Below are 13259 nucleotides of genomic sequence, written 5' to 3'. Positions count from 1 at the left end.
TAAATTAAAATGCTTTATTAGATAGCTCATTAAGAATCATTCTCCAGATTTGGCTAATGGATGGCTAGGTTTCAAACTTTTTAAATTATTTTTCTTTCTTTCGCTCTCCATATTAATTATATTTTTTATTCTTTTTTTTTCTTTCTCTCCCATTTTTTTTTTCTTTCAATGAACAAAAAATATTTAAATGATGTAACGAAAATATAGAAAAACTAATGTATGGTGTAATGTAAAAAATAGATATAAAATAGAAAAATTGAGTGTCTCGGTGATGTATTTTGAAAGATAAAGTAGATCACCTATTGAAAGTGTCGTGTTTTATCACTATAAAAAGCTTGATTGGTCATTGTGGGTCATTTTCTTCTAAGATTCGTATTTTCTATTTGAGCAATTTAGATTTTTTTTTGTTAAATCTTTTAATAAATTTTTCTTTCTCTAAAAAGTTAATGTTGACAACTTTTTTCGCTATCAACCTAACTTAAAAACTTGACAGAAAATAGAAGAAAATAACACAAAGGTTTTACGTGGTTCTGGTTATAAAAGAGCCCTAGTCCACGGGACTTTGGTATTAGTGAGTTTGAAGCTTGTTTGAGCCAACTTCAATGGACTCTCAGGTAGCGTATATATTGCTCTGAGTTTACAAAACTTAACTAGCCAAAAATTCAGAACCCTTTACAAGGAGATATCCCAGCCCTATTAATAGGGGTCTGGTCATTAATGTCCTTAATGGACAATTAATAAAACATTCCCCATTATTTGGGGAGTAAAATGCTAATTAATTACATAGGGATGTACTAATAAAGACCATGGGCCCATGCAAAGTGCACGAGGCCCATTTGCAAAAAGCTGCCTACCAACTTTACGGGGAACATGTATTTGAAAGTGTCAGGATACGACTGCACATTCGCCCATGTCAGGCGGTGTTGTGGGAAATACCTTGTACGAACTCGACACCACTACTCAAGGCTCACCAAAAGTTGTTAGACGAACTTCTGGTGGGCCACAGCTATGCGATTGACAATAGGCAACTACTATAGGTCCAAGGACAAGAATCCTAGACCTAGGGGATCGATGAATGAAGAAAGCTAGAGGAACACCTCAGTGGTCCTCGGAGCGTGGCCTTATGTGGAGACATCCATGTCTTGGAAACAGACCACGGGACGTGGCCTAGCTTGGAGACATCCACGCCTCGAGGGCGGACCTCGGGGTGTGGCCTCACTTGGAGACATTTACATCTAGCTGGACCACAACACTCAGTGGAGTTTTACACTCTGAGGAGCTTTACGCAAGCTCTACGAAACCTCATTAGCGCTCGATGAACTTAATTACTCCTCTAATGACTGCCATGTGTCCAGTCGTGAAAACACGAACAACAAGTAAAAAGTCAATTTTTTTTTTACATCGAGGGAGAGGATTTGAACTAGGGACCTCCTCGTTGTAAGGAGAAGTATGGTCCCATTAGGCTATACCTATGACCACTAAAGAATATATTTTGCTTTTCTATAACTATACCAAACATACATAATTTTTTAACCATGATTTCAAATTAGTGCAATCTTTACATTAATATTGTTTTAACTTCTATTTTATAGATTAGCTTTTAACGTTGCATTTAAGGATGCACATGATTTGGGGAATTGGTGAGGAGTACTCCTCCCGTCCTCATCCCCATTAACAATTTTAATCTTCGTCTCAATCCCTGCCAATTTCTCGTTGGGGATCCTTTTGTGGATGAGGAATTCCCATGGGACCTATTTATTTGAAAAATATATTTTAAATTAAAATTTTAATATAATAATGATGAATTGCATAAAAATTAAAATATTTAACTATTTATAACCTAAACTACTAAATATTGTTACAAATAAAAATTAAAATCTTTAAAAAGTTATTAATATACTACAATAATACATAAAAAAATATTTTAAAAAGTAAATAAAAATTGAAAATAATAGCTTGACCCCTGTGTTTTGCCTGAATACTCGATCAACCTCTATGTTTTATTAAATAACATTTTGAACCCTATGTGTTTGCAAAATTGATCAAAATAGTATATTGGACCTGATTTTGGTCAAACTTATTTTAAATATGACCAAAATACATTCAGGTTTTATTAATTAATTAAATAATTAAAAATATATGTTATAATAACAAATAATTAAAAATCTATTTCAAATAATAAAAAATTAACATAAATATTTAAAAATAAATAATCAATCTAATTTAATAAAAACAAAACAAAAAAGGGAAAATTAATAATCAAATTGCACAACTCGATTTCCTCCTCCTCCTCATCCTCTTCTTCTTCTTCTTCTTCTTCTTCAACTATACAAATCTATGCTCGTGAGATAGCGGGGAGATTTGGGATCGTGAACTGGTGGGGGAGATTTGGGGTCTTTGATAGACCTGCTAGCTTGTAGATCTAGAGCATCGAGAACTCGCTTGAAGGGGCTAACAAATGGAAAGTTGGCTTGCAGATTTGGAGCGTCGACAGAGTTGGCGAGGTCGGGCATGGGGGATTTCTGGATTTTTGTTAGTCGATGGTGATGGGGTTTTTCTCCACTAGCTTGTATCTTTTCAGAGGGATCTTGGATCTTCGTGATGGGGGGAAATCTGAGCTTCATGACTGGGAAAGGGTGGATCTGGGTAGCTTCACGGTCGGAGATGGAGCTTCGCAACTAGTTGCGTCAAAGATGCAGAGCCTGTATACGATCTTTGTGTGGTTAATGACAATGACAATCACATATTTGTCGACAGGGAGGAGAAAATAGTTTATGTTTCCAGGGATATGTTATTGATGTTGCTTGGCTTGTGTTGTGTGAGTTGTTTTCTTTCTTCGTAGATTTTCTATTCTGTTGTGTTGTATGAATTTTTTGTAATACATATGGTTTGATGTTTAAGGAAGAAGAACAAACAAAGGATTTGAGTTTTGATTTTTATTTTTGAAATGGGATATGAAATTTGGATTTGATTTTAAAATATGATGATAAATCTAGGTTTTGATTTCCTACTTTGATTTTGATTTTGAAATATGAATTTGGTTTTCTAGGTTGAGTCACGTTCTTGAGTTCACAAACATGTTGATGTGGTCATTTTGATTTTGAATTTTGTTGATGTTTTGAATTTCTTAGTTATATGTTTATGAAATATGGATTTGTTATTTCTATTTTGGGATTTTTATGTTTCATAATTATAGATGAACAAGTTTTTGGAAAAAATTGGGGATAAATGTGTAGGGAAATGAAAAAAAGTTTAAAGTTTGTGTTTATTTTTGGTTTAGGATTGGTTTTATTTAATTTTTAATTAAAATTTCATATTAATTTTGGTTAGATTTAGGTTTAAAGTAGTTTTTTTTAATTATTTTTTATTTAAAAACAATTTAATTTATTTTTGATTATAAAATATATTTTAATTATTTAATTAATTAATAAAACCTGAATGTATTTTGGTCATATTTAAAATAAGTTTGACCAAAATCAGGTCCAATATACTATTTTGATCAATTTTGTAAAATATGGGGTCCGAAATATCATTTAACAAAATATAGAGATCGATCGAGTATTCAGGCAAGACACAGATGCCAAATTAGTATTTTTCCTAAAAAAAATTAAACAAGACTCCCTCGGGGCGGAGAATATTATCTTTGCCTCTGCCCCGCTCCATTTAATATTCAAAGATGAAAAATTATCCCCATTCTCACCTTATTTTTGATTTAGACGAAGTTCATACTACATTAGGGTAGCCCCCAATGAGGCTGTCTTAGGGTAGAAAATATGCATCCCAGTTGCATTGGGAGTAGCATAGAAAAAACTAATAATGAAAGTTATATTTCTATCCCCTTTCAAAAAAAAAAAATAAAAAAAAATAAAAAGAAAGTTGCAATTCTAATTTCACTTTTTTTCTTCCAAATACTTTTAGCTTTGCACTAATAATATTTTGCATCCCCTAAGTTTGCTCATAAATAACTGCCCTATATATATTTAAAAAAAAAAGTAGTATTCCATTTATTAAAATGTATAAATTTCTTATTTCTGACTTCAGGGTACTTTTTTTTTTTAAGAAAGACTTCAGGGTACTTAATTCTTATTTATATTAAGTAAAAACGACAAATATATTGGTGGAAGAGAATCTTATAATTGTAAAACTGAGTTCTTTTAGAAGATCTGACGTTTAAAATAATGTAAATAAATATCTTGTAATAATGGAAGAGAATCTTAGTGAAAAAGAGTACCATGCAGTATAATATTAGCATTAGGCCTGTGTATCTCACTTTCTGCGTAAAGTGGCTTTCTTACTTAATTTGTTATACACTTTCTCTTTAGTCTCTACTTCACTTGGAAAATAGTACATCTTTTGCCCTAATTTAGTTCCCTTCTTTTAGACCCGACCAAACAACATAGACATCTGGCAAATGTTTCTTTTTCCAATTCAAGAAATGGTTTTTGGGGATCACAATCTAAAATCCCAGAAACCAAATCACTTCTCTAATAATAATTAGAAGCCACTAGAAATATTACTAAAATATAACTTCCACAAAAAAACATAGTTGTCAATTTGTCATGCAATGAAAACTACGGTGCTATTATATCACTTATTACGTGAAAAATGCACATTAAATTTAAAGAATGCAAAAGGGTTGTTTTATCTTTTAGTTTAAAAACAATTGAAGTTGAACCCATCGCATATGGTTCAATTGGATACTTGGTTTGACCAAAATGAATATATTAGTGGTGGTGGTGGTGCCTGGTGCCCTTTGATGAGCCAATCCAAATGGGTAAAATTGCCCTATAACCGTTTTTGTTAATTTGAATGCACTATATGTCTATGCGAGAAGATGGGATTGGCTCAAAAGCAGAATGAGTGAATAAATGAATAGCCATTAAAAGTGAAGCAAATGCTTCTTTCATGTTAATGCCCATTAAAAGATTTTGAGACTTTAACGATAAGATATGCTTTTGATTATGATGTGACACCATTCTCCATCTAAAAAGGACTTGAACGGCCGCTGAGATAAAGTTTGAAATGAAATAAAGCAAAAAAAATCAAAATTAAACATATCAAAAATGGTGTTTGTGGGGGGACCATTTACACACTTATTTGTATATACCTATTTGTATTTATTTATATGTAGAAAGAGTTCTGTCAAGTGATAGATTTTGCCCAAATTTTATTAGATTCTTTGGTGAACATATTCAACCTTCCACTCACTTGGTGGTTGAAAATTACTATCAAAGCATCGCCTTTGATATGCCTTTATTTCTTTAACTGAAAATGTATTTATGCTGTCATATGTTTGCGTTAATCATGGAGGTTTACTCCTTTAGTCTATATTTATAGTTTGATTACTTTTTGCCAATGCATGTTTGCTTCTCACAAATCAAAACTCGAAAGTATTCCCTTTTATGTATTTTTTTGTATTCTCATCTTTTAGTACATCTTTTAGTTATATCCAATAAAGTATGTATTGGTGTGACTTGGGCTTTGCTTCGGCCTTGTCATCAAAGGTACTTTCAATGCTTTAGAAGTAGGTTTTTTTTTTTATATGAGAATTTTACATAAATTTTATACAAAAATATATTGGTTATAAAATATAGAAAATGAGAAACTTCTACATAATATAACTAGACATAATTTCATATTCTCATACATATCCCAACCTCATTAAAAAAATGTTATCCCACTTACAATTACAAAATCATCATCTCTAATCACCCAAGACTCAGCTTCCTTAAGTCGCCGACAACGACGCCAACTCTCTCAACCTCGATGGTGGTAATTTATTCTTCTTCTTCAAAAGTTTTTCTGTGATATATATAGTTTTTTTTAAGTGATGGGTTACCATTACATATGCCATTGCTTTTCATATTTAAATTGTTCTTTCCTATGTTTGCGTTTTTTTTCCCTAGTTAAGTCACGGTTTATTATATTTGTTTACTTTCTAGGTAACTCATTACTTGCGTTAAATATGATATTAATACTAATATAGAGTCTGTTTTTTCTGCACTTTGTTTTTTCAAAAGAAGTCATTGAAACTAGCTTTAGATCTTTACCATTATATATCTATAATATAAAATAATTACAAAAATTACTTATAAAATTTTATTTATAAAAATACATTGTCACGTCATAAAAAAATATTAGATTCTAAAAGTAATATATCTGAATTTGAAACTTTCTTGAAATCTCAGTTTTCTCATTTTTCTGGGTTTAAAAAAAATAACATTTTGGTTACTTTTAATGTTAATAAGTTACCAATTAGTTACTTTTTTCATGAATTTTTTTTATTGTTATAGCATATTATTTTATATATATTTTGGTTACTTCCAAAACTTATTTTTTTGAAACTTTTTAATCTTAAGACACTGAATAGACATTTTGAAGTTATGTTATGTTGTCTTATTACTTAAGATACTTTTACGTTGCCGATTTATCATTTTTTAGAAACTAATAAGTTACAATAAAATATAACAAATCACTATATAGCTTATTATTAAAAGTTACTTTTAGTATACTATACAGTAATTTTTTCATATTATATTTAAAAGTTACCAAACAATATTCTAAAGAATCTATTTTAAAAAAGTTACTTGGAACATTTTTAAATAAATTTAAGTTGTTTAGAATACAATATATTATTTTTTAAATGTAAAATAAGAATAGAAATTTTAGTATATTAAATTTTGATCAAGTTTATAATTTAGTTACTTTTTGGTCAACACACTATAAAAAAGAAACTAAAATGTTGCTTTTTATTCTGGTTATCTTCTCCGGCGACAGCCAAAAAACATATGCTTCCTACATATCAAAATGATCACCTTGAAGAGTAGGTCGCGATGATACCACTTTTGAGCTCAACCGACTAGCGGTGTGATTGTAATTTTATTTTTAAGTTTTGGAGAAGAGAGAGAAAATAGAAATGTATATATTTGAAGAAAGAGAAAAAAAAAACATGTTTTAATGTATAGATTACGGTATATGTGTAAATAATTATTTATATGTGATTTTTGTAAATAAAATTCAAATCATATTGAATGATGTAATTAATTCAACTAGCTTCGATTTTTAGAGTGAAAAGTTACTATACATTAGAAGCTCAACCATCTTATAAAGTGTTTGGGGCATGGTGCAAAATGACCCTTAATGTTAAGTGAAAGTAAGTAAATGCCCATATTTTTAATTTTGTAGTAAAATAGGCTAATCATCTATTTAATATCACATATTACCAAATACACCCTTTAACAAATTACTATTTTATTCTAAATATTTTAATATTGTGGTATATGTATATTAGTTTTGTTTAATTAGTTTTTATTTTAAAGTTATTTTGATTTTTTTTCGTTTTTTATGGGTTGTTGAATGATATACCATACCACAAAATATATATACTGAGTTGAAAAATAATATACCATCAAAACTTACAAAATTATTACTAAAAAATGTATATACTATGCTAACAAAGTTATATACTACCATTAAAATGTATATACCATGATACAAAATTATATACTACTACTATATATAATAAAATAGAAATTAAATATCACAAAAAAAAATTATATACCATACCACAAAAAACATATACACTAATTGAAAAATAATATACCAACAACCTATAAAAAACTTAAAAAATCAATATAACTTTAAAATAAAAACTAATTAAACAAAACTAATATACATATACCACTATATTAAAATCATACAGTCTTAAATAAATAAATAAATTATACAAAAGGGCAATTTAGGTAATCAACAATATAAAATGGTCATTTATCTATAATTTTAAAAATGAGGACATTAGCTTCTTGATGACTTTATTTTGGGCCATTTCCTATAATTTTTCTAAGAGGAATTTACATGAAATATGGGAAAATTCAACAAAATTTGATATATATGGCTTTTTTTTTTGTGTGCATTTTTTATGGTTTTTTTTGTTGTTTTCCTTTTTTATGGGTTTTGTTTTCCCATATTTATCAAAATATGGCTTCTGTATCCCATATTTTTTTGTATAAGTTTATTTATTCTATATGGACATTTTTGTGAGGGAATTTTTGTCTTTTTTATTATTATTATTTTTATTTTTATTATTTTGGTAAACAATGCTAATTCAATAGTTACAACACCATTCTTATTAGATGGCCTACAAAGGTAAAAATGGACTAGAAGATCAAAGTCGAATTCACCTACCTGCTTTAGAGAGAACCCAATTGTTGTCGTTTCCTATATGGAACACAAAATAGCCCATAAGATTCATCTTCTTTGCATATGAAACTTTAGCCTTGATAGCCTCAACATCGTCAAAGTTAATCGAGTTTTGCCTTAGTTTGCAAAAGTTGACCACATAAGTATCATTGTACACAGACTGTACACCATACCCATTACTTTCTATGTACCACTTTACAAAGTTATAGAACAGAGACTCGTCTAAGGTGATTCCTGGACCTGTTGATCGAGCCCCAACTGGATTGTTGTTTGGGTTCGCAAGGGTCCATGCGTAACCAAGGTAAGGCAATCCCAAGACCAGTTTGCTGGCAGGAAATCCTCTGTTCAACCACTCGTGAATTCCACTATTGGTATTAATAATTTTGTTCAACGGATCATATAAAGCAGCATGAGGGTAAGAGACATTTGATGTAGTTGGCGTATAGTAGTTGTACGACTTAAGATGCACCCAATCCAAGTTCTTCTTCATAGCGTCAATCGGGTAACTCACTGAGTTAAAACTCGAAATGATATGACTCACTATGACCAATAGCAACTTGGACTGGCTCTTGTTTCTTGTCTCAGAATCTATGGCAGCTCGCCACTCTTCCAAAAGGGTTCTCAAAATTGTCATCTCCGAGCTCGAACTTGGTTGCACACTATAAAGGTCTAGCCCATCAAACCCATAAACAGACGAAGGATTCGTGTGCATCTGGTAGTAAGGATGCTGGAGATGATTCTCATGAGACTAAACATGTTGTGGTATGTGTTTATTTTTTTTAAGTATAATAATAAAAAATTGTTCATCTGTTTATGTTTCTGTTATTGTGTTTCACATTCGGTGGATTCTGTTTGTTTTATTTTTTTATGGTTGTGTATCTGGTTTCTTGTAGATTTGTAGTTAATTTGCATAATGTTCAATTCTGTTTTGTGTTTGTTTTATTGTTATTGTTGTGTTTTTTTTTTTGTTAAACTGTTTTTTTTTTGTACCTGGTTACATGTGTACCTGGTTACATATGGATTCTGTTTGTTTTATTTTTTTATGGTTGTGTATCTGGTTTCTTGTAGATTTGTAGTTAATTTGCATAATGTTCAATTCTGTTTTGTGTTTGTTTTATTGTTATTGTTGTGTTTTTTTTTTGTTAAACTGTTTTATTTTTTTTTTTGTACCTGGTTACATGTGTACATGGTTACATGTGTACCTGGTTACATTTGTACCTGGTTACTTTGCAGATAACAGTGGAATATTTTGCTTAATGAGTTTGTAACTGGTTTCCTTAGTGAATGAATTGTTTTTTTTTTTTATATGTATATTTCAACCATACAAAGTTAAATACATATAAGTGGTTTTATAAATGTAAAGTACTTATCAATTTTTCATGTTTATATTTTTTTGAAACTGGTTACATGTTTAATTATTTTTTTAAGAGCTTTTAGAGACAAAGGAATAGAAAGCATATCAGACATAGTCATAAACCACAGAACAGCCGAGAAGCAAGACCAAAGAGGAAAATGGAGTCAAGTGACTCATTAGTCAAGTTTCTTTAAATCCAAAAAAAGAAAAAGTATAATTTGTGTGTTTTTAAAATAAAATGTCACCCTCTGTCTCTGATCCTCAATTTCAGCTCCCAATGGAGGAAAAACCAGAAAACGAAGAAGAAAAAGGAGCGATTCACAATATCCCTTGGGATTTACTTGGGGACATTCTTTCAAGACTCGATGCCAAATCTCTTAAACGGTGCGAGTGCGTCTCTAAATCTTGGCTCTCCCTAATACGGAACTCGGATTTCATCCATCTCCACCTCAAGCGTCAACTACCTTGTGTAGTTTTTCTTCAGAAAAAGGTTAGAAGGTTCAATTACACATTGTCGACTTGTAATTGGGAAAATTTTGCTGAGATTTCTTCGCAAAAATTTCCCAAATTTAAGAGGCGTCGCCCACCTCTGTTATTGTTTATGGGCAGTGGGATGCGGTCGGGAAAGAACAAGTCTGGGTCACGGCAGCAGGTGGGGTTGTCAAGGCATTTGATTTCACGACGAGGGGAGTGTTGCGTGGAGCAGTACTGCAAGGGGAGCTGTCGCTGTTGAAAGATTCAAACGGGAAACCTCCGGGTTTGATCGGAATAATGCCGGAAATTGCAGTGACATTCATTGATAATCACGACACTGCTAAGTCCACAGAACAAGTTTTCCCACCTGAGAAAGTCATGTTGGGTTATGAATATGAAGCTGTGATCGGAAAAAATGGTTGATGAATTGCTGTACACGGACAAAATTTTTTTTGATTGGCAGTGGGTGAAATCTTTTTCTTGATCGAAAATTATGGGAATTTGGTTGGTTAGTTTATGGGAATTCCATATTTATATTTTTGTATTAACCGTGTATTACCATATTTGGCTTAATTATTTTTTTGTCCATATATATTTAAAGTTTAGTTAAAATTCCCATATTTATGTTAAGTTCTCTTTTTCTAAAGGGTTTTTGAAACTTTAAAAGCCCAAAAGTGGCTTCTAAAGCCCAGTTTACCAGCCCTATACTAATTTCATTTGAATAGAAATTGTAACTAGTCCGATAGTAATTCTACTCATCCTTTAGTTTTAATAGCGTAACTCATTACTAGAAACAAAATTGATATGAACAAAAAAATGTGAATTCATTTGGATATAAAATGGTAACCTGTTACCTACATTAATCATACTCGTTCTTCAGTCAAAGTAGGATAACCCATCACCTACATTAAACTTGACGTGAATAAAAATATAGTAATTTCATTTGAATATAAATAGTAACCCGTTACGTACAAAATAGTAACCAGTTAGCATTCTGAATTTTAAAAAACTAATAACTAGTTACGTTAAAAAGAGAGTTTTCTTAATTCCTTACTCTCTAAAATATTCTGTTATTTTAGAGAGATTTATTCAAGATTTCTTTAAAATATTTTTTTAAAAGACGCACTGTGCAAAACCATATATAGAGATGCTAATCTATATTCTATAGGAATAGGTTCTATAGCCACCAATTTTTACATTTAATTTGAACCATTGGATTATTTTAGATTGTACCGTCTAGATTACTTGATTATTTAATACTCTTTGGTCATTAAAGAAAAATATAATAGTATTTATTACCAAAAATAACAAGTGAGTCAATAAACATATTTAAAGTTATTTAATTTGAATATACCATAAAAATATAATTCAAGATGCTTCTAAAAAAAATTGAAAGTGCAAAATATATATCTTAAATAAAGGGATATAAGATTATAAAATAAATTCAAAAATATAAATTAATTGATATTTTAAAATAAAAAATACTCACAATATATAGAGATTATAATAGTTTTAATTATTATGAAATATAAAATCTTTCTAATATTATTAATAAATAAAATGAAATTTTTTAAGTGTATGTTATTGTGAGAGATTTATAAATTATGAAAAGATATTTAAAAGTATTATGTTCTTTTTAGTTAGTCTTTGTAGTTTTCCTAAAAATAAAATATGAAGACATAATATTTTTTCAATGATCATGTAAATAAATTATGTTTTTTTATTGGTCACTGTAAAATTAATTTTATTTGGATGGTAAAAATAAAGATTAAGTTCTATAAATATAAATACGTGATAGTTTTTTTTTATATTTTATATTGTTTTTGTTAAAAAAAAAACTTAAAAAACTTAAGTGATAGTTTATTTCAAATGAATATTTATGTATATTTCATTATTTAATTTTTTATTATAGAAAAAATATTATTAAAAATATATTGATTTTTTTAATTAAAATTCAAAATAACGAAAAAACTTTTTAATGAATAGTATATTTATATACGATGCTACTAAATAATTTTTTTTATGTAAATTACATGCTATTAAATATATCAATTATCTTTTTTATTTTTAGACACAAATAGAATTATAATTTTTCATTAATTACTAAAGGGTATTGAATAAACCAAACAATCTAGACCATAAGATCTTAATTAATTTAATAGTTGTAAATTAGTGTAAAAATTAATGTAGAAAATGGTATCTATAGAACCTATCCGTATTCTATATTGTAATAAACTCGAGATTTAGCCCTTTTAATATATATATATATATATATATATATTAGCATTTTCTCAAAAAGTTTTTAAGATACTAACTGTGACAGCAAAATGCAATGGACCAAAGTGAGCAATATTCAAATTTTATTATTTTGGAAGATTTATTTTTCAAAGGGTTTACCTTGGATTCTTTTATTTATTTAGTTTTGTCACTTCATTGCAGTACACGATAATGAAAACTAACCAATTATCGTTGGTATTTTTTCTAAATGCCAAATTATGAACCCGGTTGCATTTGTATTGTGTGTTTGTTGTATCGGGTGATTTCAGTGGTTTCACTTGCCACGTAGAATAATTTTTCAGTTAACCGTAACTAATTATGGTTAAGTGTTCTGTTAGGTTTAGTTAGGTAAACATATATACAGGTCTCTTTGAGACTTGAGAAATTTACGAACAACTGTTTTTTTGCAGAAAGGTTTTGTTGTTGTCTTCTTTATTCTACTATTTTGTTTTTGTTGCAGGTTTTCATTAGAGTTTGAAGCTGCGTTCGAAATTTTTGGAGTAGAAAAACAAAGGGATTTGTTCATAGAGTTATGAAGGGATTTCAGAAAAAGCATTGAAGGGATTTCAACACTACTTCTAAGGGATTTAAAAGAAATAAGATAGAGTGGGAGACTCAATAGTGGCTAAGATTGTAATTTGTAAAGAACAAGATTTGATATAGTGAAAGTTTTTTCCTTGGTATTTGTGATCCAAGGAGTAGCTGATTTATTCAATGAACCTTGTAAAAATTCTTGTGTGTTCTTTACTTTCCTCTTGGTTTTCGATTATTGAATTGTTTTGTTCACTCATATTAATCTTAGACAACTAAATTAACTTTTCAATTGGTATTAGAACCCTATTTCCTTTGAAATTGTGATCCTTAGGTTGTTTTCACTGTTAGTTGTTTTATTTTGTCTATGTGATTACGTTATTGTTCTCCATCCGTTTGTTTTTTTGGCTACTGGTTTCTTGTT

General features: G+C 29.5%; 1 protein-coding gene across 1 annotated transcript; it reads right to left on the bottom strand.

Annotated features, from left to right (window-relative positions):
* Window positions 1–7814: 7814 nt before the first annotated feature.
* LOC133789578 (class V chitinase-like) lies at window positions 7815–9900 on the bottom strand. Its single transcript, XM_062227380.1, has 2 exons — window positions 9418–9900; window positions 7815–9205 (listed from the first exon to the last, which is right to left on the bottom strand). The coding sequence occupies exon 2, from the start codon at window positions 8909–8911 to the stop codon at window positions 8177–8179; it is 735 nt and encodes a 244-aa protein (XP_062083364.1). The 5' UTR covers window positions 8912–9205; window positions 9418–9900; the 3' UTR covers window positions 7815–8176.
* Between the last annotated feature and the right edge of the window lie 3359 nt (window positions 9901–13259).

The sequence above is a fragment of the Humulus lupulus genome, chromosome 7, assembly GCF_963169125.1.
Source record: "Humulus lupulus chromosome 7, drHumLupu1.1, whole genome shotgun sequence".
Lineage (NCBI taxonomy): Eukaryota > Viridiplantae > Streptophyta > Magnoliopsida > Rosales > Cannabaceae > Humulus > Humulus lupulus.
This window is presented reverse-complemented; position numbering and strand designations above follow the sequence as displayed.

Excerpts from the sequence above, each read along its gene's own strand:
- LOC133789578 (XM_062227380.1), bottom strand. The coding sequence starts at position 8,911 with ATGCACACGAATCCTTCGTCTGTTTATGGGTTTGATGGGCTAGACCTT.